The 27241-nt window shown below is 51.4% G+C and overlaps 1 protein-coding gene across 1 annotated transcript in view; it reads left to right on the top strand.

Moving 5' to 3' along the window:
* BAIAP2L2 (BAR/IMD domain containing adaptor protein 2 like 2) overlaps positions 1 to 27241 on the top strand; it is a 179030-nt gene that overhangs the window by 54604 nt on the left and 97185 nt on the right. The window contains exon 3 of the mRNA XM_086963230.1: positions 25263 to 25349. Within this exon, the coding sequence (XP_086819356.1) occupies positions 25263 to 25349 (87 nt within the window). The remainder of the gene's footprint in view (positions 1 to 25262; positions 25350 to 27241) is intronic.

The following is a 27241-nucleotide window of genomic DNA, read 5'->3' as shown; positions in this document are numbered from 1 at the left end:
AGTTCAGGTTGCCACAGTTCTTTCTTGGCAATAAGCAATCTTTTGGGCCTTCTGCCCGGGTTCAGTAAGGTTCAGTGTCTTGTAGCGCCTCAATGCGCTTTCTGCTGTCTCTGCTCGCTTCGGAGGGGAGATCGGGCCTCTAGGACCCGGAGCTGTGCGAGCCTCGGTTTCAGAGGCGGCTCGCGTTAGGAGCAGATAGCGCGGTGCGAGCTCGAGTTGCAGGATGCTCGCACCGTGAGGATACAACACAGTACCTTTCAAATTCTTGTGGAGCGGGCGGCTTCCAGGGGAGCTGTCCCACGTCGCGTTGCTTTTCCGGGGTCGCTGTTCGCTGCGGCTCTCAGCCGGGCAGGTCACGGGTCATCCGGGGCGGCGGTGTTCAGTGGCGGCAGGGTCCTTCCTTCGTCATTCGCTCCGACCCTGGAGGTGGCGGCTGTGTGGTGGCGGCAAGTGGCAGTACGGTCCCCAAGTGCAGGACGTACCCAGCCAAAGTGCCGGTTGCAGCTGTGCACTCACAGCTGAGCTGTCGGGCAGGATACCGACCAGAGGGGAGTTACCACAGGGCGGCTGTCCGTCTTCGCAGGTGGATCGACGGCTCGAGGCGCAGTCAATTCGGGAGCTTGGACCGGACGGGTCCTCCTTCACGTTGCTCTCGGGCTCCCGGCGCAGATGCAGTCACGGTGTTCGGGCCAGCGGCGGCTGGACCTCACGTTGCTCTCGCTGTTGCTTGGGGCCCCGGTCACGGTGCTCGGGGGGATGTCGATGCCTTGGGTTACGGGGAGCGTGGCAGGATTGCCCAGCGCTCCCAGACTCCTCTGTCAGTACTGCAGCGATAAGCAGCACACACAGTCGCTTTCTTCAGGGTGTAGCGCCCACTGGTCCTGGGGCGCTGGTCAGGGGGCAAGTTCAGCAGCAAGCCCTTGGAGATCTTTTAGCAGAATTTGGCACAAAGTTGTACAAAGCAAAAGTCTTCTTGTAGTCTTTCCTTCTCCTCTCCTTCTGCAGCAAGGCACCAGACACAGACAAGAGTCAGCACCCTTCCTTGTCCTTCCAGGTCCTTCTCGTCGGGCAGAGTTCCTTCTGTAGCACAAACAGGATCTAATTTACAAGGAGCAGGGCTCCTACTTTAAAACTGCATTTCTTTTGTTCTCGCAGGCCAGGGGGGCCTTTGCATAGCCTCTTTCAGTCCTTGAGTACTCTGGTGGGTGTAATCCGGCTTCTGCTTTCAGTGCGAGGGGCAGGCGCATCAGACGCCCCACAGGAGGTGGAGCCAGCATTGTGTGGACAGGGGAAGCCAGAAGTACCTTGTTGATGGGGCTTCGCCCTTCCTGGGCCAGGTGTCGGCTGAGTCATCAGTCGCTCCCCAGAAGGGTGGAGCCAGCATTGTGGTGGCAGAGCACAGCTAGATTCAGAGTCAAGAGCCACTCCTACCTCCCACTAAGGTGTAATCTTCGCACTCACCACCTGTCATCCCCCAGCCCTGTCACTCACACATCCCAGACAGTCAGATACACATACCAGCAGAGGCGGGCTGAAATGGTTAGGCAAGCAAATGCTAACTTTCTAAAAGTAGCATTTGCAAACACAGGATATTAAAATAAACTTTAGTAAAATAAATATTTTATTATTCTGAGTTCAGGCATACTAAACATGACTCTCTACCGTGCTCCCTGGGCCTGCTGGGATTATAGCGTGTAATAATTCCAGCAGCCCATTCTGGCCTAACGGAAGCAGGTAGCCTTCAATAGTGAAATACGAATTTAGTTGTAATTCACTACTAGGACATGCCACACACATCAGGGCTTGTCCTACCTTACACCTACAATGCACCCTGCCCGTAGGCCTACCATAGGGGTGACTAATATGCAGTCAAGGGAAGGTTCAGGGGCTGGCGAGTGGGTGCACTTGCCCAGCCGGCATGACAGTACGAGACTGCACGCGGGGTCTGCAGTGGCAGACCCCAGACACATCTTAAGGCTGCTTCTGTGGGTGGCGCAACCAGCGCTGCAGGCCCACTAGCAGTATTGGCATCTACAAGCCCTGGCACTCCTGGTGCGCTTTACTAGGGACTAACAGTAAATCCAATGCACCAATCATGGACATCAATCACATGTACAATTTACAGTAGGGAGCACTTGCACTGCGGCACGGGTTGGCCGTGGCGCAGTGCCCTGAGTATCGGAAAACCAGCAAAACATCGGAGGCACACCAGCAAAAAGTGGAAGGGAAACTCACGCCAAGGTGCCAGGTCTAACATATATATACTGGATTTTTCTTATGAACCTGCGAAATGCCAGAGTTGCCAACTACCAAGACCTCATAGACTTGATCCCAACTCATTCATCTTTCTTCCACCACCCTATACTTCATGTCTCTATATTTCACTCCTACAGGTTCTTTATGTTCAGTGATATTTTGATTTGGCCCTGTTTTCAGTCTTTATTCCCACTCTTTTCTCCCCTTTTTGCATTTTTCTCTCTTGCCTGGGTCAAAGCCTGATGATGAAAAATAAGCTCTGGTAACCTTTGCAAGCTCAAGCTGGGATTCACAGAAGTCATTTTTCTTATTTATTCCAAACAGTACAATCGATATGAAACAGGGAGCAAACTATACACCAACTTTGGTAAGAATAGAATTTCCTGTACTGAAAGTATTGTGTAATCTATACTATCCTTTAGTTTTCTGTAATGATACAGTACCAGATCAGACACCTCTATACTCTTATTCCATCTTTGTTGCTGTACTTGGTCAGTAGCGCTTTGAGACCTGTCGGTGAGTTGGCGCGATACAAAACACAGTTACAAATTACAAATTACAAATTACATCACACTTGAGATATGATCCAAGCGCTCTGAGCCATACCTTTGAACAAAATCCCCAGGATATTGTGGCATGCAGTAGCAAATTTTGCTACAGCATAAGTGGAAACTTTATGGCATATAATTGTGTTTTTTGGAGCATCTTTGTGGCGCTTTGTTGACCCATATCGGGTTGTCCTATCCCCCTCAAACACTAGAGCCAGTTAATCCACTTAACATTTTTGCTTACCCCCAGCCGCCCTCCCTCGTTCCTTTGTCAGCGTTGCTTGTCCCACCCGCCGTCCCTCCTTCGTCAGTGTTGCTTGTCCCACCCCCACCCGCCGTCCCTCTTTCCTTTGTCAGTGTTGCTTGTCCCACCCCCACCCGCCATCCCTCCTTCCTTTGTCAGTGTTGCTTGTCCCACCCCCACCCGCCGTCCCTCCTTCCTTTGTCAGTGTTGCTTGTCCCACCCCCACCCGCCATCCCTCCTTCCTTTGTCAGTGTTGCTTGTCCCACCCCCACCCGCCGTCCCTCCTTCCTTTGTCAGTGTTGCTTGTCCCACCCCCACCCGCCGTCCCTCCTACCTTTGTCAATGTTGCTTGTCCCACCCCCACCCGCCGTCCCTCCTTCCTTTGTCAGTGTTGCTTGTCCCACCCCCACCCGCTCTCTCTCTCTTTCGTCAGTGTTGCTTGCCCCACCTGCCCTCCATCCTTTTGTTGTCCTCGTTGCTTGGCCCCACCGGCCCTCTGATGTCCATGATGACCCTCTCACTATCTCTCCCTCTGTTGTCCATGTCGTTGCTCTCATCCATATGCCCTCTCTCCGTTGCTCGGGTTGCCCTTTACCCACCATAAAAAAGACACTGCTAGCTGCGTCATAGTGGTTTATTTTTTCACTCCTTCTGTTGTCCATGTTAACCCCCACCGACCCTCCTTGTAGCCTTCCTATGTATTGCTTCACACCCTCAATAAAACGAAAAGTGTTCTGATGCAGCCAGCGCTTGTCGCATCATAGTGATTTTTTTCTCACACTCTTTGTTGACTGTGTTTCCTCCACCCATGCCCACCCCCAGTCTTGCCTCCCGCACCCCCCTCCCTCTAGAAATCGAAAAAAGAAAACCTTTGATGTGGCCAGCACTGTCCACGTCACAGTGCTTTACTTTCAACCAGGCTGCATGGCAGCCACACTGCTGTACCTCATGGCTAAAAAAGCACAAGGTGACGGAGAGGAGTAGGTCGTAGCTTTCCTAGAGTGCTGGATGCCTTTCACTCCGCAGCTAGCACAGTCTCTGCCATGACCTAAGGGGCCATTTACGTACTCAAATTGGGTTGCACTTTAGACACCATGAGGCATACCCTACACTTTGAGAGTGCCTTTTTGAGATTGGGAATTGTTGTCAAATACCACTGCTATCATTGGTAGATTATGTTGCATGGTCCTGACGAAGTGCCCAGATCCACAGGGACTTTAAATAGCACAAAACACGTTGACTGACATTCTCATTTTCCTGTAAGCTGTACCAGATCATTGCCTCCAATGCAGCCACTCTTTGGGCCTCATTTACAATAGAATGGCGCAGCAATTTTGCAGTGCCACACTGCATCATTCGGAGAGGGCAGGAATGCGCAGTATTAACAAGAATACAATGCATTCTTGTCCTGACCCCTACGCCGGCGTGACAAAAGCAGCCTAGCGCCCACGCAGGCACCCTTGCCCCATGTTGCAAGGGTGCCTGCATTGTGGGGATGATTGATTTTATGAAGGAAGAGACTACGTTTTGCACAAAATTAATCACTGGAGGCGATTTCCTCCTTCTATGTGTGCTGCAGAATGCAGAACACATAGAAAGATGAAGACACAATGAGAAATAAAGATATTTCTCCTCGTTGCGCCTCCCTAACGCCACCCCTGTGGTGGGGTAGATTCGGACGCATTCCCAGGTATATGATTCCTCATAAATCTGGGAATGCTTCAGATTCCATGACGTCAGAACATCCACAGCAAAACCCATGGAATGCCACTTTCACGCGGTGTTCTGCGTGAAAGGGGCACATATTTACAAGTGGTTTTGTGTGGCCTTGCAAATTTGCTGCAGCACATTGCGCCACTGAAGTGACTAAAAAGTGATGCTCCGGTGGCGCAAAAGTGCTGCTATCAATCAATCAATCAATCAATCAATCAATCAATCAGGGGCTTACATAGCGCGCTACTCACCCGTGAGGGTCTCAAGGCGCTGGAAGCAGGGGGAGCGGCTCCGGGTCAGTCGAAGAGCCAGGTCTTGAGGTCCTTCGTGAATGAGTGCAGGGTCGGGGAGCGTCTTATGTTCACGGGGAGCTTGTTCCAGGTCTTGGCTGCAATGTAGGAGAAGGTTTTCCCGCCGGTTCTGTTTCTGTGGATGCAGGGGACCTCGGCCAGGGCGAGGTTGGCAGAGCGGCGGTTTCTTTTGGGTATGTGGAATGATAATCTCTTGTTGAGGTATTTGGGTCCGATGTTCTTGAGGGATTCATAGGCATGGCTGAGGAGTTTGAAAGTGATCCTCTTCTCGACGGGAAGCCAGTGGAGGCCTCGTAGGTGTTGGGTGAGGTGCTCGTGATGCGGTGTCCCGAGGACTAGTCTGGCTGCGGCGTTCTGGATGGTTTGGACTTTTTGTAGAAGAGTTTTGTTGATTCCGGCATATAGGGCGTTGACGGAGTCCAGTCTGCTGGTTAAAAGGGTGAGGGTAACAGTCTTTCTGCAGTCTGGGGGAATCCATTTGAAGCTCTTACAGAGGATGCAGAGGCAGTTGAAGCTGGTGGAGGTGACGGCGTTGATCTGGCAGTGCGTGGAGAGGGAGGAATCAAGGATTATGCAGAGGTTTTGTGCGTAGTCTGTAGGGGTGGGTGGGCTTCCGAGGGTGGATGGCCACTAGTTGTTGTCCCAGGCGGAGGTGGAGGGTCTGAGGATGAGGACCTCGGTCTTCTCTGAGTTGAGCTTCAGGCAGCTGCTTTTCATCAAGGTGGCTACGTCTCTCATTCCTTCCTGGAAATAGAGTCTGGTGTCTTCAGGGTTCTTTGTGAGGGAGAGGATGACCAGGGTGTCTTCGGCGTAGGATACAATGCTGAGCCCATGCTGTCTGACGATGGCGGGGAGAGGGGCCATGTAGATGTTGAAGAGCGTGGGGATGAGTGACGATCCTTGAGGTACTCCGCAGTTGATATCAGTGGGCTCTGAGAGGATGGGAGGGAGACTGATCCTCTGTGTTCTGCCAGAGAGTAATGATTGCATCCAGTTGGGGGCGGTTCCTCGTATCCCTGCGCTAGGGCTTTAATTATAACAAGCGGTTCCACGTATTAAAATTTGTTAGGGTCTCTATTATTTATTTTTATATCACACTTACACCAAACTACACACACCGCACCTCCACTTACACTTCATCACAGCGTCTTATTTTAAAAGACCTCCAGCAAAGAGCTCTCTCAAAGGGCATGTCGGGCATAGCAGTGCTGGCCCAATGAGGAGCTGCCCGATGATGAAGCATGACACCCATCTGGGTGTGTGAATGCTCTTGCTTCTAAGCAATCAGATTCCCCCCGATCTGCTTGCTCAGACCCCTCCTGAAGTATTGCCCTTTCTGTTTCTTTTTGGAACTGCATACTCTACTTGTATACATAAAAAAGCACATTAACAAAGTCGATAGCTTTCGTCTCGTAGGTGACACCTATTGGCTTTGCCAATGCTGCTTAAATTGCCCATTACCTAGGCATTGATTTCTTTTAGTTCGGTCACAAACATGCATATTTTCACACAGCATATCCTTAATTTATAATTAGTTTTGCTTTAAAAGTAGAGGCTCATCTAAATAGAGTTTACCAACACCTCCAATAATTCCTCCCACTTTTTGCTGGTAACAGACTGAGCCGCACCCTGCTAATAAAAAAAACAGACCCCTTTATTTAGAAATATGAAGATGATTTTGGATGTGAATGTAAGGATAGGATTTTAATTTTAGACATTGCTCAACTGAGAGTGCTTGTCAGAGGTCATATGCCCAAATCCTACGTTTTCTCAGGTCAGTACATCCCAGTGGGTCAACAAGGCATGTGACTCAGACAGAGAGAGAACTGATAAGAAAGAGTTACGACAGGCATCCAGGCTCTCTCCACAAGGCAATTCCCGTAGTGTAGAGAAGACGAGGGAAAGCCATGCCTCTTACTGCTGAATTTAGCTCACATCGCCACCCCAGTTCAGAGCCAGCCATGTGCCAATCAGTCTTGACACTGTTCCTTATGGGAACAGTCCAGCCCGAATTGCTAAGCCACTTTTCAGACATTTCAACTCAGATCTGTGCCTGGGGGTGAGTATCTGAAAAGTTTCAGCGCTCCGTCCATCATCTCCTTGTGTTTGCCTTATAAGTGTGTAGCCATGCTGCACATTATCCTGGGTACTGTGTTGCGAGGGATTGATTAAAGAAAGAAAGAGAGAGATTCAAACAAAACACAAACCACAACATGACAGAGCAAGAATGTGGAGTCGGCTCTTCGATAAGCAGTCTTTAATAAGCATAAACACAATAAAATGATTTCCAAACACGCACACACGTCAAAGGAAACTATTATTTTCTAAAACGAATCACAAGCACAGGCTGACTTTACAACGTTAAATACAAGGAACCTGAAGAAAAAAAACATGCAACGACAAACAAGAGCAGGAAAGAAAGAAAAAAAGAATTCCACAAAACAAACACCCAAGTGCAAAGATATCAGTACTTGGGAGGTGTCCGCGGCAGGAAAAAAGACACAAAAAGGAGGGACAAAGAGGAAGGATTCACCACTACCAAGTAAGGATTTTTAAAGGACAATCGAAGGGACAAATAAAAAGGCAATGGGCGGGCTGTAAGCCCAGAAAGTATATGCAACATGTCTCAAAGAGACAGCGCAAGTGCTGCCTAGGCTCGACCTAAACAATTGAATAATGATAAGACATACAAAAACAGACTTTCCAAAAACATTGAAGCATCAACAGGTATCAAAAAAATTCTAACTGCTTGGCTTTTAAATAAATAAAATGATAATGAACTAATAAATATACATGGTTATTGAGTGCAATGCAAGAATTACTTACAAGACATTAAATAAGAGATTGCATACAAAGAAATTAATCTGTTTTGGGTGGTTTGATCAGTTGTAGATACAAACGTAGTTTATTCCATAGGGGTGTCACACTATTTATCATATCTGATGGTGTCAAAGCTCATAGTTGATGGTGTCTAAGCTATCTGCACTTTTTACCTAAGAGACCCAACCAACCACATCTGTATAGAGATGTTTGTATTCCTCCAATTTCTTAGTATCATTTTGATACTCTACACTAGAAGTAATTCAATAAGGAAAATATCTTACTCTAAGGTAGAAACTCCTTTGAGGCAAGCATTCCCAAATAAACAGGCATGGCATATAATTTCAATTTGACTTTACATACGTTTTTAATGTCCTTTGATTTTTAATATGTTCTCTGTTACCTTTGACGCTTAATATGATCTCAATGTCAGAGCCATTTCTCATGTTGCATGGCAGGGATACAGAGTCGCGCGCTATGTAACAAGTGATGAAGCAAAAGTATTACCTATTCCAATCGCATACCGTCAAATAGGTACTAAACATATGGCTGAGATACCCGCCACCCCCTCTCAACACAATCCCCAAGGATGGGAAACCGGAAACAGTTCTGAACTTTTGGAAGGCGGGAGGGAGTGACCCTCCCGGCAGTATTTATTAAAATATGAAACAAAATCAAAACATTAAAATAACAGTTTCATATTATGTACAATTTCATTTCCACATTACGATGTTTTGGCTAACCTTAACATATTTCTAATACAAAGGTTCTCCTAGCCGAAACTAACATCCTACAAATACATTTTAACTTGAAATTGTACATCCTAACGTTAAGGGCCAACGGCAAGGTCGTAACCGGTGTCAGATCCCTAAACCAGAATTACCCCCTCACTTGCGAGGGGCGACCGCACAGAGGGCTGTACCTCATGTGCACATACCAATTTCCCTTGACTTGACGGGGGCCCCAATGAACTCGACGCCATTTTATGGTCGTCCGAGGACTCGTGTGAGGTGTCTAGAAGGTAGCGTAAACCCCCCTCCCCACCCCACACAACTTACCACATCTGCCGTCGCAGATGTCCTGGCCCCGGGAAATTCCCAGGAGGGGCCCGTAGCCCCTCCTATCCAGGGAGGGGCCTTGACCGCCTTCCCTTTCCTTTCGGCGTCCCATCCTTAGAAGGGACCGCCTCCCCGTTGAGGGGCCAATGGCCACCTCCCCCCGGGCGCTCCCATCCGTAATGGGTGACGCCCCCACCATAGGGATCTTCCAATTACTGCTCACCGATCATGACCTTACCGCCCGACCAAAATAAATACGACATTAACTAGCAATACTAAATTAAAAACAAAACAATAACCGCTTTAAGTATGACTATTGGAACATCATTGATCAACACTGGTGCAAAATACTTTATTCGAAAAACATACTGTAAGGAATCATTCACTTTATTGCATACTAAAACCACACTTTAATCACAACAACCTGTAAGAAATAGAGTTACCACATCAAAACTTTATTTCAAAACCACTTGCTGTCTCCAGGGGCTGGTGGGTGGGTCAAAATTGGCTCTTCGTTCCGTCTTGAGCTCACGTGCAGCGGGGAGGTGCAGCTTCAGAGCACAGGAACAAGAGGATGCTTCCTTGGCTTGTTGCTCCTTTTATCCTTCTTCGGGCGGGCGTAAACCCGCCTCCGCCCGCCTCCGGGGGCGTGGCTGGCGGCTTCAGTGTCTAGGACAACCCACTCTAGGGCGGGAAAAAGCGCGCCCCGGCTACGCCGCTTCGGGCATACCAGCCGAGACTCGCCTCCCGCCCAAGATGGCTTCCCGGGGGGATCGGGGTACTCCACCATACGTTCGGGGGGACCGAGTGGTCGCCCCTTTCCATATGGCTGAGATACCCGCCACCCCCTCTCAACACAATCCCCAAAGATGGGAAACCGGAAACAGTTCTGAACTTTTGGAAGGCGGGAGGGAGTGACCCTCCCGGCCGTATTTATTAAAATATGAAACAAAATCAAAACATTAAAATAACAGTTTCATATTATGTACAATTTCATTTCCACATTACGATGTTTTGGCTAACCTTAACATATTTCTAATACAAAGGTTCTCCTAGCCGAAACTAACATCCTACAAATACATTTTAACTTGAAATTGTACATCCTAACGTTAAGGGCCAACGGCAAGGTCGTAACCGGTGTCAGATCCCTAAACCAGAATTACCCCCTCACTTGCGAGGGGCGACCGCACAGAGGGCTGTACCTCATGTGCATATACCAATTTCCCTTGACTTGACGGGGGCCCCAATGAACTCGACGCCATTTTATGGTCGTCCGAGGACTCGTGTGAGGTGTCTAGAAGGTAGCGTAAACCCCCCTCCCCACCCCACACAACTTACCACATCTGCCGTCGCAGATGTCCTGGCCCCGGGAAATTCCCAGGAGGGGCCCATAGCCCCTCCTATCCAGGGAGGGGCCTTGACCGCCTTCCCTTTCCTTTCGGCGTCCCATCCTTAGAAGGGACCGCCTCCCCGTTGAGGGGCCAATGGCCACCTCCCCCCGGGCGCTCCCATCCGTAATGGGTGACGCCCCCACCATAGGGATCTTCCAATTACTGCTCACCGATCATGACCTTACCGCCACAGGCCGGATAGTTGACCGGCTATCCGGACCCCCCACAAAACTCCTGCCTAAAGGTCATGCTGTAAACTCTTTAACCAAGCTATGAGGTCTCCTATGAGTAACGCATTCCCCACCCGGGACAAATGAACCCCATCCTCCAAATACATACTGTCCCCCTTGATACAACCATGAGGAATAGAATGCAATGCATTTGAACGAAACAATCTACCCAATTTGTTATTGACTTTCTTCACCGAATGATTTACAGCAGACACCGAATTCGCCCCCCGCCACACCTTACGTGGAATCATATGGGACCATGCAATTGTGCACCCTGGAACCCTTCTCGCCAACCAACTGACTGTGGAAAGTATCGCCTCGAGAAGAAGTCGTCTACCAGTGGTCACCAAATCGTTGCCCCCAAGATGGACTATGATTATAGATGGCGGTGACCTTGTCCGCCCTAACAAACCCTCGAAAAAGGATTGAAAATGGTCAATACAGAGCCCGCCCCTTCCGTAGAAGGTCACCCTGTACCCGTATTCCCCAGCCATGTGAATCATGTCACCTGCTTTGAATACGTCCGCGGCACGCCTCACGTATGAGTGGCCCACGACCCACACCACTTTTTCCGCAGCCGGTGATGTTTGACCGCTGGTTCCCAGGTGTCGGGTCGACTGCACAGTCCGCCCCGCCTCGTAAGCTTGCGAAACTGTAAACCAAACAAAAACAAGAAGCGTGAGTACTTGATAGCAGCTTCACAACATGTGCAACCGCACATACCTTTTATAACAATTCGAGGACCAACGCCCCAATCGTTTCACTTTTTCCACACTCAGACCCCTGGCTGTAGCCTCAGTAGCAGCCCCTATCCGAAAGGAATGGGTCCCAAACTCGCCGGGGTTCAAGCCCGCGGCCGAAATTGCCATTGTAAGCACCCGCTGGAACTGAAACCTCGTCAGTGGGGTGGCATCAGCGTGTCTCAACAAGGTCCCCCCCCATGATGCCACCCTCTGCGCTAAATATTCCTCTACGCAAACAACAGGGCACATGGGAGATCCGGGAATCCGATGTATGACTACGCAATCCCCAATCGCACCCTGATCGGCCTTGGACCTGACAAACGAGACAATCATCGTCTCCCCCTTAACCTGAATGTGCTCTCGGCACAGTCCTCCCACCGTATCCCGCTTGTTCTTCGCCACCAGTTCGCTTACCCGCATCGCCCCATGGAATGCTAACGCAAAAGCGGCCCGGAATAACACTGTTTCATACTGGGATGAACATGTCGCAGGGAGTACGGATAATAACAGGGCCAACCTATCCAGACCTATCGGGTGCCTCTCATCTGCTCTGCGACCCTCAAGGCGTTGCCACCCACGTAGCGCTTTCTGCACAACGAAAGACGCTGTCGGGTCCTGGATCCCATGAGCCCTTGCCATAAAGGAAATGGCGGCCCGATGCCTCTGGGCCGTAGCTACTGATTTGCCTGCCTGATGTAAAGACTGCAAAAATTTTACGACAAACTCTTCCTGGCCCCAAAGCTCCCCCCTAGCAGCACCCAAAAAGGACCAATAGGAAGGGAACGCCCCTTCATATGCCTTCCTTGTCCTGGGTGCTAAACTCTCTCCCACGAGGTTTTGTAGTTCGGGGCACCGAGAGACCAGAGAGCTTCGGGAAAGGGTGCCGCCACCGGGTCCGCTGTGGGCAGAAAACCCCAGAAGGCCTGCATACGGAAACGAGAAAGCGCATCAGCCGCTTGGTTCAGTACCCCCGGCACATGTCTTGCCCTAAAGAGCACATTCAATTGCATACACAATAACACAATTTCTTTGAGCAATCTCAGAATCCATTTGCATCGTGCTGCCTGACTATTGATACACTCAACCACGGTCATGTTATCAGACCAGAACACCACAGAGTGATCCCGGAACCCCTCAGGCCATGTTTTCAGGGCCACCACAATAGGGAAAAGTTCGGAAAAGCAATGTTACTCGTCAGCCCGCACTCGTGCCACCATGACGGCCATTTTTGAGCCGACCATTGATTACCGAATATGGCGCCAAAACCTATACTCCCCGCCGAATCTGTCCACAGCCCCAGCTCCTCGGAGGACACCGCCGGCTTGTTCCAGACAATTCGACCATTGAAATCCGCCAGGAATGCCAACCAAATGCGCATGTCCTGGCGAATCTCTGCCGAGAGCCTCGTGCGGTGGTGTCCCTCTTTAAGACCGACCATGGCTTGTGCAATCGAGCGGGAAAAGGGGCGGGCCATTGGCATTACTCTAAGGGCAAAATTCAACTGACCCACAGTTTGCTGCAATTGATGCAAGTTCACCTTAGTCTCCCGAATACATGTTTCAAGGGAGGCCCTGAATTTCCCCACCTTTTCCTTGGGTAGCCGAAAGCAACCTTCTTCTGAATCGAGCTCTATTCCAAGAAACTCGAGCGAAGTTGATGGCCCCACAGTCTTACCTGGTGCCAATGGCACACCAAAATGACTCATCAGGCCACAAAATTCTTTTAAAGCCTGTGCACATTCTGGATCCCCGGCTGCCCCCAGGAACAAAAAATCATCAAGATAATGCATAACATGCTGAAAACCCGTCTTTCTCGTGAATACCCATTGCAGAAAACAACTGAATTTTTCAAAATAAGCACAAGATATGGAGCATCCCATTGGCATACATTTATCCATGTAATAGCGACCCTGAAACATAAAACCAAGGAGACGCTGATCGTCTGGGTGTACCGGGAGCAACCGGAACGCTGACTCGATGTCTGATTTTGCCATCAGCGCTCCGGGCCCCAGGCGATTCAACATGGCGACGGCCTCATCGAAAGATGCGTACCGCACCGAACACACTTCCGGGTCTATCTCATCATTCACGGAAAGACCTCGTGGGGCTGACAAATTATGTATTAGTCTAAACTCACCCGGGTCCTTCTTTGGGACCACTCCTAAGGGGGAACAAACAAAGTTAGCAACTGGTGGTATATCGAATGGTCCGGCAACCCGCCCTCGAGTCACCTCTTTCCCAATCTTTACCTGTACCACCGCCGTATTTTGCAGGACCGACAGTTGGTTCTTACAACGTGCCTTACCCTGAAAATTCCCCACTGGAATGCGGAAACCATACGAAAACCCGTTTCGCAACACCCCAGCGGAGACATGATCCGGGTATTCATTGAGCCAAGGAATCATTGCCATGGTATCAACCGGGGTAGGTAAAGGCGCCCCTCGGACTATTTCAGACCTGTTTGGCGCTTCCCCTACCACCGTTATCACCCGTTTTGGCTCTGCACATGGTCTCGGGATGCGAGGACTGTCCACACCCCCCACAATCGTGCCTAAACTTGCATGACCCCTGGGGCCTTGTACATTTTCCCCTATTAAAATTCCAACAGATCCCCTTTTTACCTGCGTTGCCACTCGGCTTCGAGTGATGCTCGTTACCTGCCCCCGTTCGAAAGGGCGTCCCAGACGAATGGCGGGAAAACTCACCCCCGTTACCCCCCGACAATGGTGCCTTTAACATGCCTGAATTCTCCATCTTTTGCCAAGAAATGGAGTCGTAACAATCCCAGGTCAAATCTGGGTCGTGCTCCTTGGCTTTCCGAAAAACATTATCATAGCAAAACCACTGATTGCCCTCATATGATTGAGAATACTCCATGATACGTGTCTGATATATGGGCAACTCGGGCAACAACTCAGGCCTTCGTTCCCCCATAATTGAAGTGAATATGCCAAACGCTCTGCCCCAGTTACCTATGTTCTCATCGACCTTAAAGGCGGCCATCTTTGCGCGCCAAACACTCGGATGCAGAAACTCTTTTTGACCCTTCACATGCTCTATCTCGTAGTGATCGGTAAGCAAAGAAAACATGTTTACATACTTATCAGCCCAAATCTTTTCCTTAACTTCAATTGGAATATGCTGGGCCACTTTCTCCCTCCGTGAGGGTACAGACCCCTCCCCCGCAATCGGCAGTAGCCGCTTACCTAAATTAGAAGCTGTAGTCGCTGCCGAACTCGTGCCCGCTGCGGTTTCACCCACCGGAGCCTGTGGGGGAACAGAAGATGATGCCTTCGCAGCCTCTCTAGATTCTCGCAGTTGCCTCATTACTGCCCTGGCGTCATCTGCCGTGGTGCCCTCACTATCTTTCCCCAACCACGCTGCCAGTTGTGCAGCCAACTCGGGAGGCATATCCCCCCCGTTCACAGGGGTGACTACGATGGGGATCGGTTGCCCCTCCTTCGGAACCGAGATTGGCTCCTCAATCGGTGTATCGGGAACCGGGGCCTCTCCCCCAGATGCCCCCCTCTTGGACCTCTTGCCTCTACCGCTGAGGACTACACCCGGCAATGCTGGCCCGACGATGCGCTTCGGGCCTCCTGCCCCGTTCATTGCCGCCATCTGCTTCTTCATCTCGGCCATATCCTTTACGAGCATGCGGAGCATCTGATCGGTACCGACCCGCTTTCCGACCTTCTTGCTCGGCATTCTCCAACGAAGATATCTGAAAGAACAAGGACAAAATTACAACGCTCAAAATTGGCTCTTCGTTCCGTCTCGAGCTCATGTGCAGCGGGGAGGTGCAGCTTCAGAGCACAGGAACAAGAGGATGCTTCCTTGGCTTGTTGCTCCTTTTATCCTTCTTCGGGCGGGCGTAAACCCGCCTCCGCCCGCCTCCGGGGGCGTGGCTGGCGGCTTCAGTGTCTAGGACAACCCACTCTAGGGCGGGAAAAAGCGCGCCCCGGCTACGCCGCTTCGGGCATACCAGCCGAGACTCGCCTCCCGCCCAAGATGGCTTCCCGGGGGGATCGGGGTACTCCACCATACGTTCGGGGGGACCGAGTGGTCGCCCCTTTCCAGAAGCAATGTTCCTAGAAAGAATTCATTGACATGCAGTGACTGTACTTGAGGTTTTCCCGACCGTCATGGTTGTAAGTCAGAATATGGTAATCTGAAATATGGCACCCGTAATGTTGTTTACAAAAATATTGCCCCATTGAATGTGGTGTTTTTATAACTAAATCAGATGAGGCAATACTTTCATATTGATCAGGTGGGTGTAGATTTTCTATTATTAACTTCAATGAGGAGATAGTTTCATATTATCCTATTCGATGTAGAATTTCTATTCACAACAGCAATGGGGTGATATTTCCATGCAGTCCCTTTTGGGTGTATATTTTCTAATATTAACTCCAGTGGTGCAACATTTCCATATAATCCAGCTGGGTGTAGATTTTCCCTTACTAACACCAACGGGGCAATATTTTTAAATTCATATTAAGGACCCAATATTTATTGGAGACCATATTCTGGCACCATACTATCTCCATTACACTGTTAGGCAGGACCAGTCCCATAGCTCTGATTGCTGGCTGACAGTTTTTTCCTTAGGCACATGAGCTACATGCAGTTTGTGAATGTCTGGGCCTGGTACAGGGCTTGACCATAAAGCTGCAGACTTAAAGGGAGGGGCTCAAGTGTGTCTTGACATTTTCACACCTTACAAGATGGTTAGAGGGTCTCAGACTCGACACACGACCACACATGGGAGAGACACACGCAGGGGCCAACATGCCACTGTTATAGGGCGAATTTGCATCTCAAAGCCAGTCACTAATTTTTTTTTTTTTTTAAATATATTTTTATTGCAGGAATTAGTAAATCGTTACAGTATCGACCAGCTTTGTATCATAGGCAGTATCAACAGTATAAAACCCATTGGCCCCCCACCTTCAATCCCGAACACAGCTATCCGGCCCACAACCCTGGGGTCGGGCGGCGAAATACAGAGGGGGATCCGTAGGATGCTTGAGCTGGTCCGGATGATACACTGTCCGTCATCTGCTTTTCTAAACAAGCCTATAAACCCAAAAGAAAAGGAAAGAAAACCCCCACCCACAAAGAACTACTAAGCAAAGAAACCCCACCCCACCCCACCACCAGCGCTAGGGAGCCACCTATATAGGATCTGCCTTGGGACCCACGGGGAAAGCAATAGGACCATCAGTACAATCGTTTACTGGGACTCGGGGCGAGTCGCTTCTTCACTTTCCGAGTCGCTGGGGGCACAATAATCCCTGAGGGCCTGAACCAACATTTCCCATTCCAACGCGGCCTCCTGCGCCTTCTCATTACGCTGCCTCCAAGCTAGTTGATATCTCAGCGCGCTCTCCCCCGCCGCCCATTTCAAAAGCTCACTGTGCCATCTGCAGCCTGTCGGACCAACCCGTGCCTTCCAGTTCCTGGTCACCTCTCGCTTAGCCAGGAGGAGCCCTAGGTCGATAAATTTACTAGAAATTTTATTTCTGGGGGTATGGGGGAACCAGTGAAGGAGCCCCACCGCCGCATCGAATGACAAGGCTCTCCCCGTCACCTCCTCCAGGGTCGTCTCTACTTCCCGCCAGTAAGATGACAGACCTGGACAGGCCCATAACATATGTAGGAGGTCCGCTTCCGGAGCCGGACACCTAGGGCATGCCGCCGAATTCGTGGCAAAATATCGCCGGATTTTCACCGGGGTTAGGTACGCTCTATGGAGAACGTAATAGTGTACCAGCTGGAAACGGGCGTTGCGAGTGCCCTTCCAGGCTCGTCTCACCAACTGGGACCAAGTCGTCTCTGGGATCTCCCTACCAATGTCCTCCTCCCAGCGGTTTCTGAGAGTGGTGAGAGGAGCTAACCCTTCGTTGATCAACCTGCCGTAGAGGCAAGTGACCGCCTTCACCGTGCCCGCCGACATCATCACGTACTGGCACACCTGAGATAAGGGGGGTTACTCCTGCCCGTTCTTCCAGTGTGCCTGGATCGCTCTCATAATGGCCGAGTGTAGCAGAAAGTCACCACGGGGGATCTCGAAGCGGTCAATAAGATCTTGAAAGGACAAGAGCGCTCCGTCCTCGTATAAATCCCCAACCAGCTGTAAACCGGCATCCTCCCAGGCCGCCAAGCGCGACCAATCCCCGCCGTGGGGGAGGGCCGTCAACATCCCCAACGGTATTTCAGGCGCGTACGGGATCCTCAATTGGCCCCGGGCGTGGGCCCGGTTCCAACACAGGCGGATAGTCCGCTCCTCCATCGACAAGTCCCGAAGGGCCAGTCGCTGTCGCAGCGCTATAAAGGATAGAACATCCCTGGCCATGCCCGTTCCCCTCCCGTCTTCCGGGCCCCGGAATTCCCTGGCGACCTCCTGGGTGAAGGTCTGGAGCTGCGCCGCCAGATAATACTTTTCAAAGTCCGGCACCGCGAGCCCCCCCTCGTCTTTCGGTCTCATCAGGGTCTTGAGGGCCACCCGCCGGCGGCCCGATCCCCAGAGGAATCCGACCACCATGGAGCGTAGCAGTTGAAACTTGGCCGGTGGGACCCAGATCGGTAGAGTCCGGAAATAGTACAATAGCCGGGGAAGCGCCACCATTTTAAGCAGGGCGATCCGTCCCGCCACCGAAAGCGGCAGCGTGGCCCAAAAGGCCATGCAGCCTCGGAGTGCCCGGATGCTGCGGGCAATGTTCCCATCTAGGAGGTCAGGTTGGTCGTGATAAACAAACACCCCGAGGTATTTAAAGCAGTCGGGTTCCCACCTAATCTCCCTACTTAGGGCAGGGGCAGGAGTGCCCCTGCGTACCGGAAAAAGACAGGTCTTGGGCCAATTCACACGGAGACCCGAGACCTCCCCGAACTCTGTAAGCGCCTCCGCCGCTCCACGTAAAGCGTCGATCGGGTCCTCCAGGAAGAGCAACAGGTCGTCCGCATATAGTGAAACATAATGCGGGCCCGCAGGCGTCCACAAGCCCGTATAATGGGCTCCCGATCGAAGGTGCAGCGCGAGTGGCTCCACCGCCAGCGCAAAGAGAAGTGGGGACAGTGAACACCCCTGCCGCGTGCCTCGTTCCACCGGATACCGCGAGGAGACCAGCGGTCCCGCCCGGACCCTGGCCGACGCGGAGGCATATAGAACCGTGGTCCACCTGACAAAGCCCTCCCCGAGGCCGAATCTCCGCAGTACCGTGCAGAGGTAGTCCCACTCCAGGCTATCAAAAGCCTTCTCTAAGTCCACCGACAGGACGACCGGGGATGGGGCATCCACGAATGGTTCCCCCAGCAAACGGAACAACCTGCGGATATTCATAGTCGTGTTCCGTCGTGGGATGAAACCAGCTTGGTCCACATGTACTAGGGAACTCATGTGTCCCAGCAGCCTCGAGGCCAGGTGCTGCTCAATATTTTATAGTCCACCGTCAGCATCGATAGAGGACGGTAAGACCCCGGGTGGGACGAGTCGCGGCCTGGCTTCAGGAGAGGAACCACCAACGCCTCACACATCGAGCACGGGAGTCGCCCCAGCCTCTTCGCCTCCCTGTAGACCACCAATAGCCGAGGGGCCAGGAGGTCAGCGTAAGCTGCATAAAACTCCACCGGCAGACCATCTAGGCCCGGGGTCTTGTTTCTCGCCATCCGTTTGATGGCCCCACGGATCTCTCCCAGCTCAATGTCGGATCCCAGGGCTTTCGCCACCTCCTGCTCCACCGTGCGGAGCTCCAGTGGACGTAAATAATCCTCAAGTCGGTCAGGGTTTCGTGCGGAGCGACTACGGTATAAACATTCGTAATAATGCCGGAAGCAGCTAAGAATCTCCGGTTGGGTGTGCACCTCGGTGCCGTCCGCCTGTCGCATACTTGTCATCGAGAGGGTTCGCCAACCACGCCAACAACGCGCTCGATCTGTCCCCCTCTGCGATGGATCGGACCGTGTAGGCCTTATAGTCAAAACAGCGGAGTCGTTCGACCTCTGCCGCCACCTTTTCCCTCGCCTCCGCCGTTGGTACTTGCAATTCCGGGTGCCCGGGGCGCCGAAGTTCAAGCTCGCGGAGTTTCCGATCCGCTGCATCTAAGTCAGCCAGGATAACCCGCCTCATGCCCACCTTTTTAGAGATACAGTAACCCCTCACCACTACCTTAAAAGCATCCCACTCTAACGCTCTGGTACTCGCGGTGCCGCCGTTGGACGCAAAAAATTCCACCACCTTGTCCCCCAGGTCCGCCCTGAAAACACTGTCCTCAAGGGTCTCGGGTTGCAGCTTCCAGGTGGGCACCGCCGGCCTCCCGGGGAACCAGCGAAGGTCCAGCAGGAGGGGGTTATGGTCCGAGACGGTCCTGGATAGGTACTCGGATCGGAGCGCCGCCGAGACCAGTTCGGGCGACCCCAGAAAGCCATCTAGTCTGACATGTAACTCATGAAGGCTCGAGAAATATGAATAATCCCGAGCTGCGGGGTGGTGCGCTCTCCAGATGTCCGTCAAACCCCAGCGAGTCTGCCAATCCTGACGACCCTTAGCTGTGCGACGAACCGGAGAATCGGGAAGCGGTGGATGCGAGCGATCAATGTCTACGTCCACTACGGAATTGAAGTCTCCGCCAAGCAGAAGGGGCCCGGAGAAGAAGTGGGCCAACGAGCCCGATAACCTGGAAAGGAAGGCAGTCTGGTCCATGTTAGGAGCATACACACAGCAAACGTTCAAGTCCCTCCCTCCCAGTGTTCCCGAGATGGCCACGTATCGCCCCTCCGGATCTACCACTGTTCTCGTGACCTGGAAGGGGATCCCCGCCCTGATCCATATTAGCGCCCCTCTGGCATAAGCGGAGTACGAGGTGGAAAAGACCTGCCCCCGCCATCTACGCTGTAGCGCCGCCCCTTCCGCCTTGTTCAGATGAGTTTCCTGCAGCAGCGCCATTTGCACTCCCCTACGCACTAAATAAGCGTGGACCTTGTGGCGCCTGGACATAGTATGAAGCCCCCTTACGTTCCAAGTGACACATTTCAAATTAGCAACATCAGCCATTGTCCCATAATGTTCTCGCACAGTCTCCCCATCCGGGTCCCCACAAAAAAAAGACATCATTCTTCCCAGCACTGATGGCGGCCATTTCCCCCAACCAAAACCAAACCACCCAAGAACGAACCAAACCCTCGCCCACCCACCCCAGAACAGGACCCAAACTATACCATCTAGATCCCATCCAAACCTCGCCTTCCATCAACCCAATAACCCCAACTAATCCCACGGTCGCCACCGTGGGAAGGCCTTAAGGGCCAGGTGCGGGCTGGGCGGAGGCAGTGGGCCCTCGACGCTTAGGCCACCAGGACCATTGCAAGCCCTGAACAGTGTCGACAACCTCTCCCGGGGCAGAAACAGGGCCCCCCCCCCCTCGTTGTCAGCAACTTATGTACGGCAACCGCCTCCCCCCTGCCGGGCCCCCACCCAAAATAAGGCAGCAAACCCCGTTACCCTTGTCCATCCAAAAGGTCCTCCACCGATTTCGGTGTGATCACCGGTGTATGGGCACTATCAGTCACTGAGTCCTCCGAGTCCGATGGTGCCACCTCTTCACCCAGGTTTTCCTCCTCCTCGATGGCTTCGTCCCGTGCACCTGACAACTCCGACAACACTTCCAGCACTCCCCTCCGCTCCGATGATGTCTCCGCAGTGGAGGGCCCTCCCGTGCGGCCGCGGCGATTCCTGATCCTCCTGGATCGCCGCCTCTGTTCCGGCTCACCTGCCTGTTGGGACGAGGAGCCGAAACCATCTTTCCCTGCCCTATAGAGCTCGAGCCAGGCACAGACATCCTCCGGGGTGTCGAAGAACTGAGTTTTGTCGTCGATTATGATGCGGAGCCTTGCAGGGTAGAGAAGTGAGTACTGGATGCCCTCGCTCCTGAGCTCGCGCTTGACCGCCAGGAAGGAGAAACGCTTGCGTTGAGTCTCGTAGGTGTAATCCGGAAAGATGTTCACCTGACTGTTCGCTACTTTGTATGGACCATTACGCCTGGCGGCATTGAGGATTAAATCCCTGTCCCGAAAGTGCAATAATCGCGCCACCACCGGCCTCGGGGGGCGTCCCTGTTGCGGCGGCCGCGCCGGGACTCTGTGGGCACGCTCCAGAGTGTAGAAGGAGGATAGCCCCTCCGGAGCCACCGTGTCGCGGAGCCAGGCCTCCAAGTATGTCACCATGTCGCCATCTTCGATTTTTTCCGGGAGGCCCACGACACGAATGTTGTTCCGCCTGTTGCGGCCTTCCGCATCCTCCGCCCTCTGCTCCAGGGACGCAATTTGGGACAGGGCATCCTTCATCGTCGCAGCCAAGGTTCGTTGCGCCGGCTCCAGGGCCTTCACCGAGCCCTCCACTTCTTTGACCCGGTCCGAAAGTTTGCCATGGTCCGCTCTGAGGAGACCAAGGCTCGTCGCCACCTGGGCAATGTCTTGTTGGAGGGCCGATCTCGTGGTCGTTATCGCCTCTAGGACGCGGTCGAACTGCCGTTGCATCGACGCGCCATCAGAACTCTTTGGGTCCCCAAGCTCTTCTTTGTCCTGGGCTTCCGAGTCCGAGGCAGTCGGGGTGGGCCCCTTGGCTCCTCTAGGTTTCCCCATGTCGCCGGGGGCACTCCGTGAAAGTCCCGGAGTAGGTGTCTCCGGGCGCAGGTGTCGACCACGACCCTCCCGGCTACTGGTCCTCAGATCGAATACAGGAGATCTCCATCTCCAGGGCCTGTTGAGACTTCTCCGCTTCAACTCACGCCACCGCCACGGCGTCCGAGGGCACCGATGAGGGGGCGGAGACAGCCGTCGCCGTGCCAGGCAGGCCCGCTCACCCGCTAGAGATCCAGGGTGAGGGTCTCCAACTCCACTGGACGATGTGTAGCGCCAAGGTGTCGCGCCTCCCATGGAAGTGGGCTGGCCGGGAAGACGTAGCTAGGTGCGGAGTCGCGAGACGGGCCACCGCCCGGATCACAGGGCGTCCGCTCCCGGGGTCCCCTACAACGTGGGCATCCGCCCGGCCACCCAACCGAGTGCAAAGTCGTCGTGAGAGATCCGATCCAATAGACAGCCAGTGCACAGAGCAGTCGGGGAAGGCGAAGTCGGGCGCAAGTCGCCGCTCGCGACGCTCCTCCAAGTCAGTGGGTCCGGCCAGGGGGACAAAGAAGTCCGGGCGCCATGTTGGGACGCACTCCGCGACTCCGCAAACTTCGGTAGCGCTCCGGAGCAACCCTCGTCCGAGCTCCACCAAGGGCCCCGGCAGGTCTCCGTCGGTCCGCTCAGCCGAATGCGGGGTCTGGGGTGCCCCGCAGCCTCCGATTTACAGGATAAATCCGGGCTCAGTCCCGGAGCCGAGCTCTCAGGCGACCATCGCCATCGGCGCCCAAGCCACGCCCCCAAGCCAGTCACTAATGAGGGATGCTCACCAGCATGTAGTTATCATTTTTAGTCTTCGACAATTTCTCACTGTTCTGGTTCTTTGGGAAGGCCTGTGTTAATGACAGGCCAGTGCTGTGAAGCTAAAAGCATCCTTTTGCTAGGGATGCTTCTGGTCTACAAACTAGGGTTTCAGTGAAAAAACAGGCACATAAGGGCCAATGTCCAGGAAAGCTTTACTAGTGTTACTTTTTCAAGTACTAGCTGCAGGATTCCAGTAATGTTAACAGAGAAAAAGTTGTGCTTACCTTTCGGCAAGCCTGCAATCAGGTAAGTAAGTAATCTTGCGGTCATCTTCTCAGGCAGGCTAGTGAGAAACTAGCTTGGTGTTAATGTAATGTAAAATTGATTTATAGAGAGCAGACTAATCACCAGTGAGGGTCTCTAGGCGCTGTGTAGGTGCAGTAGGTCAAGGGCATCAGTAGAAGAACAAGGGCTTCAGTTTCTTGGGGAATGTTGTGAGTGTGGTGGTTGTTCTGTTATCCTGCGGAAGGGCATACCAGGAGCCTCATTTATGAGGCTGTGCATCACTCTTACGCCGCCGGTGCGTCACTTTTTGTGACGCACCAGCAGCGTAAAAAATTTGCCTTGTTGCACCATATTTACAAACTGACGCATCTAGGTAGATGCGTCACTTTGTAAACCCCTGCGCCACATTATATCTGTGCCAGGTATAATGTATGCAAGGGGGGCGTTCTGGCGCAAGAAAGGGTCGTAGAAGTGACGCAGTGAAATCTATGAGATTTCACTGCATCATTTCTAGGACACCATTGCGTCAAAATCTTGCGCCTGCCTCACAGCAGGCGTAAGACTGACGCAGGCCCTTTCACATGGGGCTTGCCCCATGTGAAAGGAAGCATTTCTGGAGTTGCGTCAATTCGTGACACACTCCAGCAATGCATCACTTTTGCGCCATACAGATACGTCAGAAATACTGACGTATCTGTAACTCCTTGCACCATGATGCGTCATACTGTAAATATGACGCACCATTGGTGTCGCAAGGAGGGTGCAGTGAAAAGTGACGCATCACTGTTTTCACGCAGCGATGCGTCACTTTTCATAAATGAGGCCCCAGGTCTTTGCAGCTATATAGGAGAATGAGCAGACTCCTGATCTACTTCTGCGAATGCAGGGGATGTGTGCAGGTGATAGCGAGGTAGATCAGAGGTTTTGGGTTGGCTGGTGAAAGTGCAGATAATGGTTGTGGCAGGCGGGTCCCTTCTGATGCAGCGCTTTGAAGGCAAGGGTGAGTATTTTGAACTGGCAGCTTTTCTGGACAGGGAAACAGTGGAGATCTCAGAGGTGAAGCCTGATGTAGGAGCAGCAGAGTAGATTGAGAACACGTCTTGCGGCGGCGTTTTGGATGATTTGACACTTGTGTAGGGTGGGGGGTTTTCTGTGGTAGAGGGGGTTGCCGTAGTCTAACCTACTCACGATCAAAGCCTTCCTGGTGTCCAATAAGGGCCATTTGGGGAGCATTTTAAGGAACATGAATTCCAGCCTAAAGCCAGGCAGCTACAAGTAAATTATTTTCAGGGGCATAGCAAGTTATGTCAGGGTGAAGGAAGGGAAAAGAGGAATGGACAAAGACTGGCCTATATCAGAGATCCAACATACTGCAGACATACATGCCCCAAGATGAGACACCCCTTATACCTTATCTCATTCTTCGAGTTAGGATGGCCTAAAAAAGTATCACATTGTGTGGCCTGCAGACCTGACACCAGAGTTGCAGTAACCGGTACTTAATTTGAGCCAGTAGTTTCCAGTGCTCGGCACCAGCATTTAATTGGCAATACCGGCACTTATGACGGTCAGCCACAAGGTGGCGCTGTTTGTCTAATTTAGAGATCAGCATAACAACAGTTGTTTATTAATTCAATATACTTTAAAAAGACCTAATACCTGCCACCCAATCTATTCTTATAGCTTTGGGGTTGTTGGAATACTCCAAATTGTCACACTTGTAGGAGTGTGATGGTTAGTAGTTGCGTTGGTACTGTCATTGGCAGTGCTGGAAGGGGCTATGGGTGGCGCAAGTGGCAGTGGCCTCCTGACAAGGGCCTTGGCACATATTTATTTATTTTAACAAATTAAGCACTGGTAAAGACCAGCTAAAGTGGGTGCTTGTTGACGCCACTGTTCACAAACAAGGTGATCTCCTCAGAATCAAGCAAGGGAGATAAATCGTTCGTAGGAAAAAGGGAGGGGGATACTTTTGGAGGGAAAACTGTTCTTGGTCCTCTGGTGCTGTCTGGGAACTCATCAACAACATTGGAAGGAAAAAGTCAAGAAAGGTGAGGGTGCAACAGCACTTTCCTACAGCTCCAGACCTCACCCTTACAAGCAAATCCATCACTCTCTATTACAGACCCTCAATACTGTTGCTACAGCCCTTGTTTTCACTCGATTTGATAGAGCCCACCCTGTTTGCTGAGGACACTGCTCACTGATATGTTTCTCTCTGATGCTTTCTTTTCCAGTACTGTCTGATGCTGCCGATGTGTACTTTAAAGCCATTAAAAAGATCGGGGAGCAGGCTCTGGAGAGCACCACCTCACAGGCCCTCGGTAAGTACAATCACCACTACCAATTTTAGGGCCAGATATACCACCCACCAATTTGCGACTCGCAACTTGCGATTCGCAGATTGGCATGTACTTCAGTGTCTCAGACACTGTTTGCAATTCCTAATGGGGTCGCAAATTTCATGCCTCAATAATATTAATGAGGCAGGTGTAATCTACGACCCCATTAGGAATGGCTAGCACTCACAGGGATGGTGGCCTGCTGGGGTCAGCAGACCAACATGCCTGTGAATGCTTTTACATAAAGCAGTTATTTTTTAATGCAGCCCATTTTCCTGCGACCACTGTCTGCCCTCAAAAAATATCTTTTGACCCAGTGACAAAGGGGAAGGGTTCCCCTGGGGACCCTTCCCGTTTGCGAATGGTTTACCACCTACTTGAAGTAGGTGGTAAATTGCAAGTGTTTTGCGGTCGCAAAACATTCATTCATACAAATGTGATTCGCTATTAGTAAGGGACGCCCTTGGCATACCCCTTCTTAATTGCGAGTCGCAAATCTCAATTTGCGGATCGGTAAATGTACCCATTGAATGAGGTTTGTACATGGCCATGCCCTAAATTGCGATCGCAAATGGGCTAATTGCCCGTTTACGACCGAAATTTAGGGTCGTACATCTGGCCCTTGGTCCCCATACAAGTGCATAGTGCCATGAGGCTTCAAAGGCTGCATGTAAGTGCAGTTGCTACTGCAATTCACATGTGCTTGCAGACTGCCTCTGCAACTCACATGCCCTGGTTCACACTGTCACTACAGGTCATGTGAACTGGGTACGTGCACACTGCAGTTACACCTCACAGCCTTGGATAGGTGCACACTGTCTGTTTGTTGGTTTGTAAAGCTTTATTTCGACCACCAAGATCATAAAAGCAAATTAAAAAAAGCACATATAAAAACATTCAATTGTGCTTTAAATTTAAGAAACAAAAGACAATTTCACCAGTTCCAACCAATGATAACACCAAACATGTCTAGCAATTTGGAGGTTTGCGGTTAAATCACTCTGTTATTGTAAAGTGCAAGCGCAAACCCGGACTTTGTCTTGCTACATGTGCCAAACACATACAGGTTTAAAAGTACATAAAAATAAAGACGTAACATAGATATATCTTTTTTTATTTTATTTGAAGCATTTTCAGTCCATTGTTTTTACAGTGCAAAGTACAAGCCCAGTCTTTACCATGCTACAATGAGCAAGCAGATACAGGATTGAGAGTACATAGAAGGAGGCGTGACATAGCTATGTCTAATGGAAAGTTTAAAAAACTGAGAGGGCCTTTCAATTGCATGTACATAAAATACAAGTAGCCTAAGTATGATAACTGAACCATCTTGGATAAAATACGAATGAGGGGGGAAAATACCACACCTCTAACATGAAAATAAAAACACTTAACCAATAGCTGGGAGACACTTGGTGCGCCAGATCCAGGCAGACATAAGAAATTTAGCAAAGTCAAACACTGTTACTATCTTCATGTCCGTGCTACGAATTCGGAAAGCCTCCAGGTGCTTTCTAGTTCCCAAAGGCCTACAAATGGGCATTATCCACATAGCGCTTTGTGAGGCATACGCTGGACGAAAAAATAATATATCAGTGAGTTTCTCTGGAGCTCCAACACAGACTGGGAATAGGTTCTCTTTCTCTGCTACTTCCGTTCACTTGGTACAAAAGACCTTTGTTGGTAGCGACTTGAATCTAAACTGCATATACAGTTTGCGTGCAAGCAATAGCACTATTTCATCAATTGAGGCAGAGGCGTAGGAGACACTAATGCCCAGATGCATCAACCTTCTTTTTTGCGAATCCTAATTTGCGAAAATTACCGAATCGCAAATTAGGATTCGCAAAATGGTATGCATCATTATTTTCGCA

Source organism: Lissotriton vulgaris, chromosome 1_1 (genome assembly GCF_964263255.1).
Source record: "Lissotriton vulgaris chromosome 1_1, aLisVul1.2, whole genome shotgun sequence".
In the NCBI taxonomy this organism is placed as follows: Eukaryota; Metazoa; Chordata; class Amphibia; order Caudata; family Salamandridae; genus Lissotriton; species Lissotriton vulgaris.
Note: the sequence above shows the minus strand (reverse complement) of the source record. Positions and strands in the feature narration are given on the sequence as shown.